This window comes from Pithys albifrons, chromosome 2 (genome assembly GCF_047495875.1).
Source record: "Pithys albifrons albifrons isolate INPA30051 chromosome 2, PitAlb_v1, whole genome shotgun sequence".
Taxonomy (NCBI): Eukaryota; Metazoa; Chordata; class Aves; order Passeriformes; family Thamnophilidae; genus Pithys; species Pithys albifrons.
Genome location: NC_092459.1, coordinates 51,432,692 through 51,449,866, shown reverse-complemented (window position 1 = coordinate 51,449,866; position 17,175 = coordinate 51,432,692). Strand labels below are relative to the sequence as shown.

Genomic DNA, 17,175 nt, shown 5'->3' with positions numbered 1-17,175 from the left:
CACGCCATTGAGTGCATTCCTGCTTCATCAGCTGCTGCCGCCCAATTGGACTGTGCCTGTTCAACTTCAGTAAAACACCTGAACACTGGTTCTACTACAGCAGTTCTTGACTTTCTTGACATCATTTTGACTTACTGGTTATATGAGATCGGGAGCTTACAGTGAGATGAGTGTGTCAGCTGCCCCTTCAAACCCCTCTGGCTCTGTAACCCAACTACAGAAATTCACTTCCAGCAGCTGTGAGTGCAGCAATGGACACAACCTTTGAGGATACATAGGGGTCCTCCATGGGAAGGAAAGTGATGGGGCTTTGCCACAATTCTTAGTAAGAAATCGAGGAGATAATGCCCTATTGTGTACTTGTACTGGAAGGCAAGTTTGCTGCATAAGGCACTCGTTTATGCACTTCAATAAACCTTGAAGTTTGGAGATGACTGTTTTCCAGTAATTGTTCACAGAAGCAGACCTCCTTGCACAGCTACTAAAGTAAGAGAACGAGAGGCTGTTAAATCCATAACCACCTGGTACATGAAATAAAGAGACAAATTCTTAAGTCTCACACTTAAGTAACATTTATTTTATGAGCATAGATGGTCCAATTTAAAAGTACTCATGCAGTCAGGGGGCCTGGTGGCTGTCAAGAACTTTTCCCCAGTTTGTGCTATGTGTGAGCACTTCCACTGAAGTGAAAGTAAGGCAGAACCAAGATTTAGCAAGGTACAGGCACTTTGTTCCCAGTTCAAGCAGGGAAAAAAAAAGCCTACATCAGAGGTCCTGGTCCCCCCACCCCAAAAAAGCCTCATGTGTGTTAAACAAAATGTAAAAAATAAAGACCCAAAATACATAAAGTTGGTGCTCCCTAACCATACACTACTAGTTTATGTCATCATATGTAAGACCAGAAGTATAAGAAACCATAAATGAAAGCTCACTACTGACAAGTGTTAGGTATTTAGCAATGTGTGTAACAAAAGTGTTGACAGCAGTGTAGCAGCAGTCCCACGCAGTACTGCCAGCCGTGCCCGGTGGCTTGTCTAAGGGTGTAACTAATCCATTGCTTGTAGGAAGATAGGAAAGGTACTTTAGATTCCACATACCTGGTTACATAAAACAGTGATTTACAAAAAACTCATACCAAACAATATTCTAAATAAATAGTTCATCTTCATGACTATATACAGAGTTACCCTCATGTCAGTTATCCAAAAAGGACATATCTGTGTCCATGGGTGCTGGAGCAAGTTCACATAGGTAGAACAGTGTGGCTTCACTCGCCTCTGCCTCAGTCAAGGGCTCCAGCCGCACCAGTTTGCTCTGGGTGGGCTCAGGGTCCAGGCTGCTCTCCAGGAGCTCGTCGCCTTCCAGGGACTTATCAACAGTGGAAGAGGTTTCAGCTGTGAAGCTCCCGCTCTCAACAGTGGAGCCTGGGTTCCCATCGAGGAATGCAAGGAGTGGAAATGCAGTGTAATGTATCAGCTGCTTATCTAAGGGGGAAAAAATGCCCAGAACATCAGTTCACATGCCTTTCTACATGCAGAAGGAAAAACCAAAATCCAACCCACAGCACTTATTTAAAAAATAATAAAAGCCATTATAGATGTTTGTTTTAAATGTGTTGCTAAAACATTATTACATTCATGCATAAAATTGTGCAGGTTCTCCTGCAAAACATCAATTTCTCGACACCTGGTGCAGTGCCAAAAATCCTAAATCAAATACAGTAAGTATTTGGTTTTGGTTATTTCTTTGTCAGTGTAACATAAAACCGAAGAAGAGTGAATAACCAAGATGGCTTTTAGAACAATGCATGTTTAACTGTTTAAGTATTTCAACAAATCACTCACCTGATTTGGGCTTAGAAGCTTCTGTTTCCTGTGAAGCTGCTGGACCAGCATTATTCTTGTTAGTTTCTTTTCCCTTTGTCTCCATCTGGGGAAAAAAGCAAACTCTTAAACACAAGCTTAACGCCTGTACCAGTGCCACTGGAACACAGCTGACCAACTATTAAAAAAACCCTACAATTTTTATTTGTGAAAGCATGCAGTGGCATTATCAGTATTATCCATGCTAATAGACCTCGCTGAGAAAATGTGAAATGGAAACACAGCCTACAAAGCCAGAATCAAGACTAATGCTTGTAAATGAACAGGACAAATTCAAAATGCTACATCTTTGCTCCACTGCTTATTCTTGTGTTTCTTTTCCTACCACACAATACAGATGAAACCACTCTGACAGTGTGTACCATGTCGGCAAGAACTAAAATCTTGGGGAATACAAAAGTCAAGAGACTAGTACAACATACAGGTATTGACCTCAAGATAATACAAGTGTTAAAGGACATCGTTAATTAGTGTTCTTCATCCCTTTGCTGTTTATAGCCTAAGAAACAATGAAATCAGCTCTAGTCTTCTTATTCTCACGAAATTCTTAAAAGCCAGAGCATGAAGTACCACGATAGCAGTAAAAAAAACAGCAAAAGGTGAGTGCAGTTTGCATCTCTTACTACTGTGTACATTGAGCAATAGATTTAAGACTTACTTTGCTATTAGTGATGTGATCATGATCTGTGGGATTCATCTGCACGGAGCTTGTAAAAAGCTGAATGAGACAAAACACATTAAACTTTAGGTATCTCAGTGTTGTTATTAGGAATACAAGACCATCGCATCTGCATGTGTGAGAATAACCCCTGTACTTATTCCACCCTCGATGAGGACTGGAGTTTATTTACAGGTAGTTGCCACTTTTGCAAAGAAAGCTTAGCTTTGGAGCATAATGGTTTGGAATTCCAGGAAGCTCAGTCACAGAGAATACAATTTTACTGCATCTAACTAACTTGGTTTGCTGCAGTTTGAGACACCAATTTCTTCTTACTTTGCTGCATGGATAACTGTCTACAATATCAAGGACCACATCCTGCTCAACTTTGCAAGTGACACCAAACTGGAAGGAGTCATCAACACGTGGGAAAGCAGAACTGCTGTTCAGAGGGATCTCAGAGAAGTGGGAGAGGGGGCCAACAGGCACTCCAAGGAGGTTTAACAGACACATGTCTTCAGGACCTGGTAACCTCAAGCACTGGCCCAGGTTAGGGTTAAGGAACAAATGGACAGGGAGCAGCTCCTTGGAGAGGGGACATGGGAGTCCTGGCAGACAACACCCTACCATCAGCCAGCCACATGGCCTTGCTACAGGGAGACAAGCTCTGCTACAGTCAGCACAGTCAGGATGTTACTGGAAGCCATTACTTCTCTGCAGAGCACCTGAGGCCACTTGTGAAAGAGTGTCCAGTTTTAGGCCGCCCAGTACAAGAATTTTCAAATTAGAGGGTGTCCAGAGGGCCTTGGACAGATGTTTGGAGGGTTAAGACATGCAAGAGACTCAGGAAACCTGGCTAATCTTTGTCTGAAGAGGGCAGACGAGGGAGGGTAAACTGCACTCTTGCACTGCTCTGTTACAGAGAAGGCAAACTCCACATAGACAAGGACAAGAGTTAAGAGCTACAAGCTGCAGCAGGGAAAACTGTGGCTGACATAAGGAAATATTTCATTAAGAGTAGTCAAGCCCTTGACAGACACACAAGAGTCCGTCTTTGGAGATTCTGGAATTTGAGTAAAACAAGATCCAGAACGAGAAGATACAAGTTTCAGGCTGACCTGTTTTGAGCAATGGGGCTGGACTAAATGACATGCACAGGCCCCCCTTCAAGCCAGACCATTCTACTCAACATAAACCTGAAGGAAATAATCTGAAATTGCAGGAAACTTGTAAAATAAATGCCAAGCGTCTTTTTAACCCCAGTTCACTGGGAAGACCCCAAATGATGTGCTGGGTTACTTTAAAGCACGAGTATTTATCTACTTGATGTCTAAGTTCACATCACAACAAATAGAAGCATGATTTCTTTCATTAATAAAGCCATTCTTCAATAAAAAACTTACGCATTCATTTGAGCAGGGCAGTAACACTAATTATACCACTGCTCCAGAAACACATATAAATATTTCTAAATTTGCTTTGTAAAGGTAAGAAAGGAAAAAAGTATCACTTGTGCATTAAATCTATTCTTAATAGTAACAACACACACAAATATTTTTAAAGACCTACTACTAAAATATTTAAAATAAACAGTCAAAATTACATCAACCAGGAGATCTGGATCTATGCTGAACTGTCGTCCCGACAACATAGCCTGGAAGTCCTCTAAACTGCAGTCGATACTGTCAAGATAATCCAGAAGTTCAACTCTAGAAGACAAACAGTATTTTACTGCTGTATCCCTTAACAAAGTAAGAGAAATCATCAAGTAAACTTTACACAGATGTAGTACATGCATCTAAAAATTCTTCACCAGAACCAGAATGAATTAAAAAAATGAAAACTTTTACCCTCTTCAGAGAACCCAATTAAAGCAAATGGGTGCTCTGAAACGGGTATTGAAGGAATTGTATCCACTTAAAACTTTGACATGACATTAGGCCCACACAGCCCTAATGAGTTCCATCTGCCCTCAGGAGGAACACAAATAAATCCTGACACTTTAAACAACAATATCAACAATGTTAGACTGCCAGATTATGCATCCCAACTCACTTCACAAGGAGAATCAGAGGTCACTCCTTAAAATATTTGAGAAACTGGCTAGAATAACAGTGGACTATAAATCTAACATTCTCAGTAGAAACTACTATTCAGTTCTTTTTACTTCAGTCAAGTAATACGTTCTAATACTTGAACATAAGACCAGATTACTCACTTTCCAAGCAGATTTATATTCTGTGAAATTACTCCATTTTCACTGAGTATGGAATCCATCACTGAGACTGGATCTTCTGCAGTTAAAGTTGACTGGTTATTCAGCTGTACAGCACTTGACATGAGTGGACTTGTGCTGTCACTGACAGGGCTGGCTGGATCATTAGCTGGGACAGCAACTGATTCGGTGCTTTTATCCTCTTGAATTACAGGGGTGTATTCATCTTCGTTATCATCTTCCACAATTACAATATCAGGAGAATGATGGCTACAACTACAGCTGTAATACAAGATAAATTAATTAGAGCACTTCGCAACTCATTTAAACTGGTACAATTCCACAGGTTTAGTTACTCCTCACTTTAATCAAGCTACTATAAGGAAATAAACTTTCCTACTGCTTTTTAATACTAAACATAGAAAGATACTCTCAATATCTATTTTCTGTGGTTCTGTAATGCTCAGTAAGTTAGTGCAGCTCAGCTAGCACACACCCCAACTACTGGTATTTTTTGCATTAGAACAACTGTAAGTTTGCATGTGAAGTATGTACAAAGCGGACCAAAGGGTATCAAACTAGACAGACAATATACACTTTCCATATTACCTGTTGAACAGAATCAATTCTGAAGCATCCATAACATAAAGGATCTCAGTCAACAGATTTGTAATTAATTAACCGTGTTATGTATACCAGGAAATATAACCTGAAAACCAAGAGTGAGCCTCAACTAATTTGTTTCCATGCATATTCTGGTTCTTAACCCCTAAGTAGCTGTTAGTTAGGCTGCCTCTATCACAGCCTTATCTTCATGAAGCTTTTCCATCAGAGAATGCACTCCCTGAGACATCAGCTGAGCAACAATGGTTCAAATGTAAGCTAGAAATACCTAACTTTTACTCCTTAAGGCATAACACAGGCCCTATCAATCCAATGTAACTCAGGAAGAGAGTTGCATCTCAATCCCTGGACCAAGTTTCAAGTTGCTCATAGCTGCAAGATTAATGACTTCTACAGTATTAAAATACAAACAGGAAGGAACTCATCACAAAACACCTGGGAGCGAAGAAAACTCCCCGAATTTAACTGGTGTGTCAAAGACCACACCAACACCCGACAAAAAAGACACGCAAATTATTCTCCATAAAAATTTGTAAAAACAATGGAAGCAATTTCTGTCTATATTCATAACCAAAAGAAGACATCTGTCTTTGGATAACTAGTATTTAACAAGAGTGCAACAATACAAATTGCTTTCACCAGTTCCTATCTCTCCACTACATATTAAAACTCCAACAGCCAATAAACTAATTGGAACAAATCCAGAGGTCAATAAATCAAAAACTAGTGTGAATTCACAAATGAGGTTTCTGTATGTGCAGGAGTTCTGAATAATTCTGACCACTTCATAAAAACATGTTACCAAAGACATCTGAATTACTGCATATTATACAATACTGAAAGCCATTATCTATATACACTTCTAGAGACTTCTTACTTGGAAGAATCTGAAGTGATATCTTCGTTTGTTTCTGGTGTAACAGGAAGATTTTCTTCACCATCACCCATAGGATTTTCTTCATCACCCACATCCTCAGTGACATCGTAAATAACAATGTCATCTGAGATCTGTTCCCTTTGTTTCAAGCCCTCATTTCTGTTGAGAGGTACCTGAAAATTATTTTTAAAGAAGTCAGGGGACAAAAGGATAATGAGCTTCAGCATTTTGACGGTTATCATTTTATCTTACAATGCTTGAAATTTAAAAAAGTCTAAGAGCTTTCCTACACCTTTGAGATTACAAGCTGTTTGTATGGATCTATGTTTAATAGAAAAAGCCATACAAGTAAATGAACAAGATGGAGAATACCAGCTACAGGAAAAAAAGTTTGGCAAATACTACAGGCACAGAAATAAAAATATACTAGCACTGTCAGCAAATGCAACAGAAAAGCTGCGAAAGCAGGACCATACAAGAACTGAAAATATTAAAACAGTGACTGCTGTTTAAATAATACTTTGCTACAAAGCTACAAACTCTGGAGCCATGCTACAGCACTTATTTTAATCATTTCCTCATCAACCATTATTTGGACAGCAGAAAACAAGGTTGTGGTGGGACTCCTTCAAATGGCACAGGAACGTGACATGATTTTGCTGGATTGGATGCTGCCTTGCAGAGCAACACACTGGACCCTTGTCCCTGTATGGGGCCAGGGGCACCTCACTTGCAGAGATAATAATGCAAAATATATGTGCTATTTCTAATAGCACTATTATTAAAAGCAAACTGCTTTCAGTAGGCTTATGTCAAGCTGTATTTAATATATGGGCAACTGGTTTATACATGCTTATGTTGTAAAATGAATGGAGATTATCAACAGAATCTGACCTATCACTTCTACACATTAACAGCTCTCAGTACACAGGTATGTTTTATTACCCATAAAACAAACTACTTGATCCACCTGCCCCCCTGCAATCCTTCCTTCATCACTAACAGAGAATGCCCATAATAGCAAACTTACATGGTGGCCACTGTCAGTGGGTTCTTTCACAATTTTCTGAAATACATTCGACTTTGTAGGTCCGTTAGGGTTCAGAAGTAGAGGTCTACATCAGAAAGAGTAAAGGAAGAAAGCAATCTCAAACCCACTTTCTTTGGTTTTAATCAACAAGGCATGTCAGTTTTTTGACTGGACAGCAAATTTTCAAGATAATATTTACCTCTTGCGCTTTAGGCTCACTAGTTGGTTATTCTGCACCAAGGTAACAATGAATTGTACAATCTGTAAGGGAAAGAAGACTACTGTCAGTCACTCTGTTTTGTAACTGTTTCTCTTGAGTACCAAGGTGTCTCATAGTAGAAGGCTTCAATAATAAAATCTATACATAAACAGCTAAACACTTATTTTGCATCGTAACTTTTATACAGAGCTGTTCAGTAAAGTTAGAAATTATGGTAAAAATACTGATGGTAATATCTAAACAAAATCGCTATTCAGTTTTCCAAGAAAGGTTTTTCACACAGCAGGAGGTAAGAGTAAACTTTTATACTACATTGTGCAGTACACAGAAAGACTCAAATGATGAATTCTAATAAGCAATGACAGAAGGCACATAGGGATGTGGATCATATATATACGTTCTATCTGTAAATACTGGTTCTGGTGAAAGGCATTGTTATGGGTTTGGCCAGGTGGGCCTAAATTTAGGTTTTACAGTTCAGACTAGGCCTGAAATTGTCAGCTAACTTGAGCTGGGCTGAGCTAGCTAACAGTTGACTTCTAGCCAATAATATTGTATTCCATACCATACTATATCATCTCAAAGGGTGTAAAATCCAGTGTGTGGGAGTGGCTTGGTCAGTTCTGCCATGGCCAAGGTACAAGCCGGACGTGATCCAGCTTCTGTCTTGGAGTAGGCCTGACTCCTGCTCCTGCTACCTCTGATTGCATTTTGTTTAAATTCAGGGAAGTAGAAATATTTTGTTGTTATACTTTCTCTTTCTTGCTAGGTGTTTTTTAGAGTGCTTATGAATCTAGTGTAATAGACTTTGCTTTGTATTAATTGGGGAGTGGGAAGTTATTCTTGTTATATATATATAACTTGTGTAAGTGTGTGTTATATTGTGTTTTCTCTTAATTTTCTATTTTCTGTATAAATACATATAGCTAGTTTCAGCATAAACCTGATTTAGAGTTTTTTTTCCTCTCTCCCTCTTCTTTTTCCCTTGGCTGGTTGGGGGGGAGGAACACTTTCTCCCTGTCTTGGACACCTGGCATTTTGCCAGCTCAACCCAAGACAGCCATTTTTGACAAATTCAGAAAAAATTACACGTACAATTAACATTAGAAATATATGGTCAGAGGGTCAGCTAAGTGGGACAGCAGTGAATTTCCAATACAAAACTTTGTAATTCTTGCAGTGAGAAAGTTTTCTCAAGATCATCCAACAAAGAGTATCAGTCATCCAATTCCTGAAGTAACAAAAGCTGGAAGGCCCATTTTAAGAGTACCATAATGACTGATGTATGATGTTCTTGAACTTCTTTCTTTGAAAATATTTACAAGACTATTGTCTCATTTTCTGCTTATCCAGTAACATACACGGAATGTTTGTTTCACTAAGATTTGTTCACCATACACCACCCTGTTGTTTTTTTCTATTAAAGAGACATTTCACACTACAAAAAACGTGAGTGAGGACAAAGCAAGGTAACATGGCACAGTATTCCTAATTCAGAAGCATTTCCTCACGCACATACAACACTTGAATGAAGCCTTACCTTTCGAATAACTTGCTGCTGTTGCAAGTGTTTCGCTCTCAGTTCTGACACTTCCCTCCAAAGGGATTCATTCTCTCTGTTTAAAAATGATGATTTAAAAGTCAAACTAAAATTAAGTTATAAAACATTTATATTAATTTTTGTTAAGTATTAGTTGGCCTCATTAAAGCTCTTTGAAATGTGCTTTTAGATTGAGGGTGGGAGTATTACACAGTCATCAGCCTTGGAAAATAATTATAAAATGGAGACTCAAATACAACAAATGGCCTGCAGAGAATTTTCAACCTCTTTAAAAGAAGAAAAAAATATTCCCAAATTTGGCAGTATTTATTACCTATAAACTCAGCATTTAAAAATTAACTATTTTGCTTCCTTTCCCATAAAAACAAAGTTACCTCCTTCCTTCTAGGAATTAAATAAAAGCATCAAGCATACAACTGGTTTCTGGCAGCAAGGGACCGAACAGTGTAAGAATGCAGTTTTCTCTCACCGCTAAACCCCAGACTTCTTCACCTAATCAAGCCTGTTTGTCCTCTCTCACACACCTCTTGCTAGGTCCATGCCACCTGTCAGCAACTGTCCATCCATCCTGAAAGCCATTTCTCTACATGCTTTGCTTGTGTGAACAGAACAAGCTCTCCAGTCACACAGGCAGCTGTAGCCATTCAGTTGCCTCTATTAGCTCTAGTAAAGGGGCACATTAGGAGCTAAAAATTAACAGAGCATGTGAGATGTGGCAGTTTTCATTAAACACTGCCATTTTACAAACTTTACTTATTCCAGTACTCACAGAAGGCCGGTTACCGGGACAGTGTAAAAACTACCCACACTACTGTAACCACAAGAAGTTTGTTTCCAACAGCATACTGCATATTAAGAGGTAGCCAATGAATACCAAAAGCTTCAATGCATTGGGAAAAACAACATATCGCCCTCTTTTCTTTTGCAGTTTCATTTTCAACACAATAAAACAAACTCCACTGGTGTTCAGTTTTCAGGAAACCTCAAGCTAAGCTTTCAGAAACAGCTGTTCACATGCAGTATTACTTACTCCTCAAACTGCCCCTATGTCCAACATACAATTTCAGAGTAGTTTCATCATGAAATCAACAACTGAAGTCAGGGATTCTGAACCTTCTGAATTTTCCCACAAGCTTTATTAACACGTCTTATAGGACTAGATCTTCTGATTTAGCTTGTTTCTACCTCAGTCATTTTGAACTGATAAGACAACAATATGCATGCCAAGGACAACCATTTTAAGTTCTCATATCTACAGACTGTCAGTCATTTTCAACTGGATGTCATGGCATTCAAAGTCAGCCCTGCTCTGGGCAGGGGTTTGGACCCAGTGGCCTTCTGAGGCTACTTCAACCCAAATTCATAGGATTTAACAACAGCAAATATGACTGCTTCTACTCCAGACTGGCTAATTCTAATCAAGACTCCTCTTAGCAAAGTAAGCTGCCTCTGAATATTCTACCACTTAAGCAACTAGAACTGACAGAATTTACTTCTTAAAACTTGAACTAATCAGTGACCTCTGGCACAGAGATACACCATCACTTACTTTCCCAACATAAGGTGTTCTGAGACAGAGTTCCTATTCAGGTGATGTGACTTACAGTGCATGACTTTATGCTCATGTATCTTCTCTGTATCTACTTACTCTAAAGGATTAAGTAATTTGTGACACACCTCTCTCTCACTGTTGACAATAAATCATAATTACTAAGTAGGCAGTAATGCAATTCTAAAAATACTCTATTTACTTTTGGATTTTAGATTCTTTTCCTCTGTCACTGAGATAACTAATGAATTTCCAAACTAGATTTCTAAACACATTTTCATAGGCATTAACTCTTCTGCAATTTAAAGTAGCGGGGGAATGAAAACAACAATATAAAAATAAAAATCAATGAGCAAAGACATTAATTGTTTCAAGAAAGTATTATATGCTATTTATACAAACCAAACTCTGTCTCAAACTAAATACAGTAACTACTTCAAACTTGATCACATAAATTAATGCTAAGAGCAAATTTGAATACTCAGCCTCAGCAGCATTATGGACTAATTATTTATGGGTGTTATTTAATTGCTCACTACTAGACAGTTCTGCAAATACCAGCAGTGCCTATTACTTTTAGAAATACCAGAATATTCAATTTTTAATGCAATTTTTCCATTGAAATTTATGTTCCTGAAGCAATAGTAAAGTTAGGCAACTCGAAATCAAGATACACATAAAATTAGGTCTTTGTCCAATATGTAGTATCAGAATTACTCAGCACTATGAACAGTTACTGATGCAGCAACTTACCTCTTCAAAAGAGACAACTGAGATTCAATAGTCGTTTGTTTAATTTGCATCTTTTGAGCACTACATATGATTTTGGAGAGATCCTCCTGACGTATTTTGTTTTCTTCAGATCTCGAAGATGAAACCTTTAAAAGATTAGAATCCAGACATACCACTTCCCTTTACTCATACTTAACTATTATTCTCTTTTGATGATCAAATATATTTTCTTACTAGAGCTGACAAACTATGCATTTAAGTTAATAACAAACCAAGCATCAAAACAAACCCCCAAACCAGAAACACAGCAGTAATCACATTGGCTTTTGCTGTTACAAACATACATGCACATTCAGAATCTTCAGGTATTCTCCCAAGCGCTTTACTTCATTGTAACTGCTTCACAATAATCTAGTTAATAAGTACATCACTCCGTGCTGATATTGGCTGGGATAGAGTTAATTTTCTTCATAGTAACTATTATGGGACTGTGTTTTGGATTTGTGCTGTGGTGCTGCAGTGTTGGCAACACAGAGCTGTTTTTGTTACTGCTGAGCAGGACTTACATACAGAGTAAAGGCCTTTTCTGCTTTTCACCTCACTGCACCAGCGAGTTGGCTGGGAGTGCACAAGATACTGGGAGGGCACACACACAGCTGAGACAGTTTTCCCCCAGCTGACCAAAGGGATATTCCATACTATATGTTGTCGTGCTGGCCATATAAAACTGGAGGATAAAGAAGGAAGGGGTGTGTTCAAAGTGAGCATTTGTCTTCCCAAGTATCTGTCATGAGTGATGGGGCCCTGCTTTCCTGGACATAGCTGAACACCTGTCTGATGACGGGAAGTGGTAAATGAATTCCTTGTTTTGCTTTGCTTGCATGTGTGGCTTTTCCCTTACTTATTAAACTGCCTTGATCTCAAGCCACGAGTCTTCTCACTCTTACTATTCTAATTCATTCCCACATTCCAGCATGGGGGGAGCGAGCAGCTCTGTGGGGCCGAGATGCTGACTGGGGTTAAACCACAACACCCAACCTTTCACCAGAGTTTAATTTGCTGTATTTCTGTTCGATATCTACATTCATCTGACTCACAGTATCAGCAGAGCACATTTCAGAGTCGTATTTAGCAGCATAACAAACATGTTTATAGGTGTGCCCCCCAGTTCTCTTTGTTGGAAAGTTTAATGCTTTATTCTGAAACAAGCTACATAAACAAGGAGTTTCTTATATTACTGATAAAGTCAAAGCATGCTGTGTACTTCTAATACTCTCTTGAAAACTGTCATACTTGCACAACTCACTCATTTTTGCCACTTGTGAAACTTACTGTAACATGGCACAGTAGGTTAAATAAAGAAGCACAGTCGAATCCCCCCAAACACCTTTACACAAGTTCAAGATACAAAAGCAAGCAGTGCAGTTTGCTTCCATAAACTCCAAACTTACCTACATTCACAATCCTGCAGTTAAACATGACATGAACTTTGCTGTTCATCAATACTTAGTAGTACAGGTTTTCTACATACTGAGTTTTCACTAACCTTCCTCTTAATGTGTTCCAGCAAGTCCTCCCGGCCCTGCCTAAAATATGCATGCTGAAACTCTACTGGACCGTATCGCTCCAGTTTGACAATCCCAGAATCAACATGGAAAACTTTTCGGAAGCCATCTTTTAAAAAAAAAGAAAAGAAAAACTTTAATACCCACATTAAAAAATTCAAGCATGCTGTCCCAACTATCCTGTTAATAACACCAAGGATAAGACAGTATACTAGTTGCACACAAACAGGGCCACTGTTCAAGAGAAATTGTAACTAAGCGTGTGTGTACAGGGTCGAGAACTATGCCAGAATGCAAAAACCCAGGAACTTACACATGTTTAACTGTCTGACAAAGCTTGCCATGTTGTTGTGCTTGAAGTACTTGGGAAGAATCTCTTTTGCGAACCTCTGTTCATCCAACACCAAGAAACTCTTGCCATCCTAAAAGGAGAGAGACACATTAAACCACTTAAAAAACGTAGCAGAAAACACACTGGACTTTTAGAATTAATCACCAGATAGGAATGTTTCCTTTGTGCATGCAGTACATTACTGATCTGCTTGCCTACAACTTTCCAAAACAAAAAGCTACTGGGTAGTATCAATTTACATCATTATCTCTGTCTGAAGGGGAACATCTCTATCATTACTTTTTGCTTCCTCAAGAAATGAATTGTTTACCAACAATTATCACAGTTTCACTATAGGACAAAACTATCAGTTTTGTACATAGTTCTGGAGTCTTTGTAAGGCATCTAACAAAGAGCCTGAGAGAAACAAAAAACCCCACCAACAACCAGCTGAAAGTCCCATCTGTTTTCCTCAATAAAGCACTGGTAGTTTGATAAGACTTGCAGAGCAGATGGAGCTGTCAAAGAGCTGAGTATGTCCACTGGGTTTTGGAGTTACCAAAAAGGTAAAGACCTAAGGCAACATCCCCCTTCTCCTGGAATTCCAGTTATGAGGAAGGGCTTTGACTAAAATAGGATAAGCTCTTTGTTCTCCAGTGACTGCATCACATTAAATACAGGGCAAATAACTGGTAAAATGCAAACTGCCTTCTGCAAAATGCTTTAGGTGTGTCTGTAGGTTCACAGCACCCTCACCCTACATTTAATGAAAAGTCTGTATCAACAAACGCCACACTGTTACTCTGTCTTCTTAGAGGCCTTTGAGCTCAGTGAGTCACGGTCTCTTTCTTATCCCCAAATGCCAGCAGTTCTAGGATCACAAGAAGTGTAAAGAACCAACCATAACAACACCTGAAGATCCTTATGCAAGGGCTTGTGTTCTGGTTTCAGCAGGGATAGAATAATTTTTTCCTTAGAAGCTTGTACAGTGCTGAGTTTTGGATTGAGTAGGAGAATAATGTTGGTTACATGGTTACACACTGATGTGTTCGTTGTAGCTGAGCAGTGCATGCCTTAAGTTGAGGACTTTTCAGCTTCCCAAGCTCTGCCAGTAAGCACAGGCACAAGAAGCTGGGAGGGAGCACAGAAAGGGAGGGAGTGATATGCACCACACCAGGACAGCTGACACACACACTGGGCAAAGGGGGATATTCCACACCACGGATCATCATCTCTAGTGTATAAACTGGGGGAGTTACCCAGATGAGGGGGTTCAACTGCTGTGTGTGGATGGGCTGGGTACTGGCCCAGCAGGTGGTAAGCAATTGTACTGGACATCATTTGTTTTTCTTGGAGTTTCTCTCTCTCTGTCCTTTACTTTGTTTCAATTATTAAACAGTTCTTATCTGAACCCACAGATTTTATTTTTTTTTAACCAGGGTGAGAGAAAGTGAGCTCTTCACTGGATGAGTTAGGTGCTTAACACTGAGAGCAACTAGGAAGATGAAAACTTCCAGTAATGCCTGTCTACCTCCTGCTGAGAATTTACCAGTGGAAGGGAAAGGGGAAGCCAAAGAAGTGTCAAGAACAGACTACTTTAGCCAACGCTGTGTGAAACTCACCAACTGAAGCTGCTCAAACAAGTGACACTACACAGTGACCTGTGACACCAACAGGCAATTTCCAAGTGGTGCCTCCCTTTGTCCCTTTGACATTTACAGCAAAGCTGTACAGACATTGAGACATGTAAGCATCACTACAGCTCAATACAATTTTCAACTTCTAGTGCCAATGACTGCAGCATACAGCAGTTTTCCATGTGCTTCTTCATTTGGTACTCTTCATCTGTATTTCCACAGACAACATGCACTGTGGCTTCACTGAAGTATGCATGGAGGGAGACAAAATTTGGCTGTTTGGATTCAGATGACATTTATCCTTACAAGTGTAAAGACAAAGATTTGTATGGAAGGAAAGCAAAATATTGTACTGACTGTACTCTCCCATTCCTGTCACACTTCATACACTTTTTGTATCCTATAATAATGACGCAGCATATTTCTAAAAGATATCCCAAGTAACCACAATACTTCCCTCCCATGAAAACTACTGGTTGCCAATAACATCAACTGCCATTAGTGGACCTTCCCTCTAGAAACAGTCTTGCAGAATATCAAACAATTAGTCTTTACTGTTAATTAATAAAATAAAATTGTGGGGGTTTTACTGTGTTTTCTCGAGGTAAACATAAGCAATGATTCTGGAATGTCTCTATTAAAAGCGTAAGGTAACAAAAATAGCACTTCTGATGGTAGCTAACATGCACCTTCATATAGCCCTTATTACCCCTCTTCCAAAAACAATGAAAACAATAGAAGAAAGAAAAGCTACCATAATCTTTCAGGGTCTCCTGCTACCACCTTTGAAGAGTTTTGGCAGAAGTTACTGGTAAATCATTATCAGTAAATGTATAGAAGACATTTTATCATTCCTCGAGCAGCTCTCAGCTGAGTTTACCTCAACACCACTTGAAGATTCTGACACGGTTTGAGAACAGGATTGTTTTGAAAAGGGGGTATACAGAAAAATACCTATTATTAAATTATGTGCTTAGCATTTCGCCCAAGAGTCAGTGATGCTCACTGCAGCAACTTGCTAGCCTTTCTTTATGCTGTAAGAAGATGGGTTCCCAATTACACTTTCCCCGCATCCCATCCTCTTCCCACCGCTTCAGCAGATGGGCACCGAGCCCGGGAAGACCCCGTCGGGGGCTCACAGGGAACAGCAGCAGGCCGCAACACCCGGCTCTCCCTCCCCGAGGCTCTCACGCATCCCGGCTCACCGAGGGCGAGCCCCACTACTGACGCAGCTCCCACCCGCGGTAGGAGATCCTCCCGCAGCCCCGCGTTCCCCGCACTACGGCGCCACAGACACCGTGCACGGCAGAACCCCACGCCTCCGGGGCCCCCGCCCCCTGCTCCGAGCCACGGGGCCCTTGCCGCCCGGGGAAGTCCCGGGCTGCTCAGTCGGGACCGGCAAACGAGCGGGTTCCAGGCCAGCAGCGGCCGAGGACGCGCCCCCCGGGGTAGGCACAGGCGCTCCCACTCCCCAGGTGAGAGGAGGCTGAGGCCGCGCGGCGCGGCCCGGCAGGAGCCCGACCAAGCCATGCGGCCGTGCCCCGGCTTTCCGCCCTCCCCACGCGCACGCCGGGGCCTGGGCACCCACAGCCGCCCCACGGCCGCAGCAGGGCCCGGTGCCCGGCGGGCACGGCCGGGGCGAGACTGGGGGGGGGGGGGGTAGGGGGGCGCTCCCGCCACACGCGGGCGGGAATGGGGGAGGTGGGGATCGGCCGACCTGGCTCCAGGTGATGAGCTGGTTGCTGGGGGTCTCGCCCAGCAAAGCCCACAGCTTGCTGAGGAAGGCCGGGACCCCCAGGCCGGCGAAGGAGGGCGGCTGCTGCTGCTGTGGCTGCGGGGCCTGGGGAGGCGGCAGCTGCTGCTGTTGCTGCTTCATTGTGGCTGTGGCGGCGCCGGGGCCTCTGCCCGTGGGGGGGCGCACAGCCCCGCCCCGCGCGCGGACCCCGCGTGCGCGCCAGCCCCGCCGCACGCGCGCGTGCGCGCCAGCTCCGCCCCTTCGGCTGCTCTTTACATAACGGCCCCACGTGCGCGGCTCTCACGTGTCACAACAGCCCCAGCACGCGGGGGACGGGGCCAATAGGGGCGCGCCTCGCGCCGGAGGGGCGGGGTCACGCGCGGCGGGCGCACGTTCCCGGCGGGGCTGCGCGCGCGTGCGGGCAGGAGGGGCGCGTGACGGGGCGGTGCCGGCACCCGCTCCGGGAAAGGCCCGAGCGGGCCCAGAGCGGGACTTTTCCCAGGGCCTTCCGAAAGGGCCAGGGGGAAGGTAAAGAAGTAGCTTGTGAGGTGAAAGCAA

General features: G+C 41.8%; 1 protein-coding gene across 1 annotated transcript; it reads right to left on the bottom strand.

The window, feature by feature from the left end:
• Window positions 1–556: 556 nt before the first annotated feature.
• HSF2 (heat shock transcription factor 2) lies at window positions 557–16,834 on the bottom strand. Its single transcript, XM_071548989.1, has 13 exons — window positions 16,600–16,834; window positions 13,228–13,336; window positions 12,896–13,023; window positions 11,371–11,495; window positions 9,048–9,123; window positions 7,487–7,548; window positions 7,288–7,372; window positions 6,258–6,430; window positions 4,760–5,038; window positions 4,145–4,250; window positions 2,542–2,601; window positions 1,845–1,929; window positions 557–1,484 (listed from the first exon to the last, which is right to left on the bottom strand). The coding sequence occupies exons 1-13, from the start codon at window positions 16,756–16,758 to the stop codon at window positions 1,195–1,197; spliced, it is 1,737 nt and encodes a 578-aa protein (XP_071405090.1). The 5' UTR covers window positions 16,759–16,834; the 3' UTR covers window positions 557–1,194.
• Window positions 16,835–17,175: the final 341 nt, after the last annotated feature.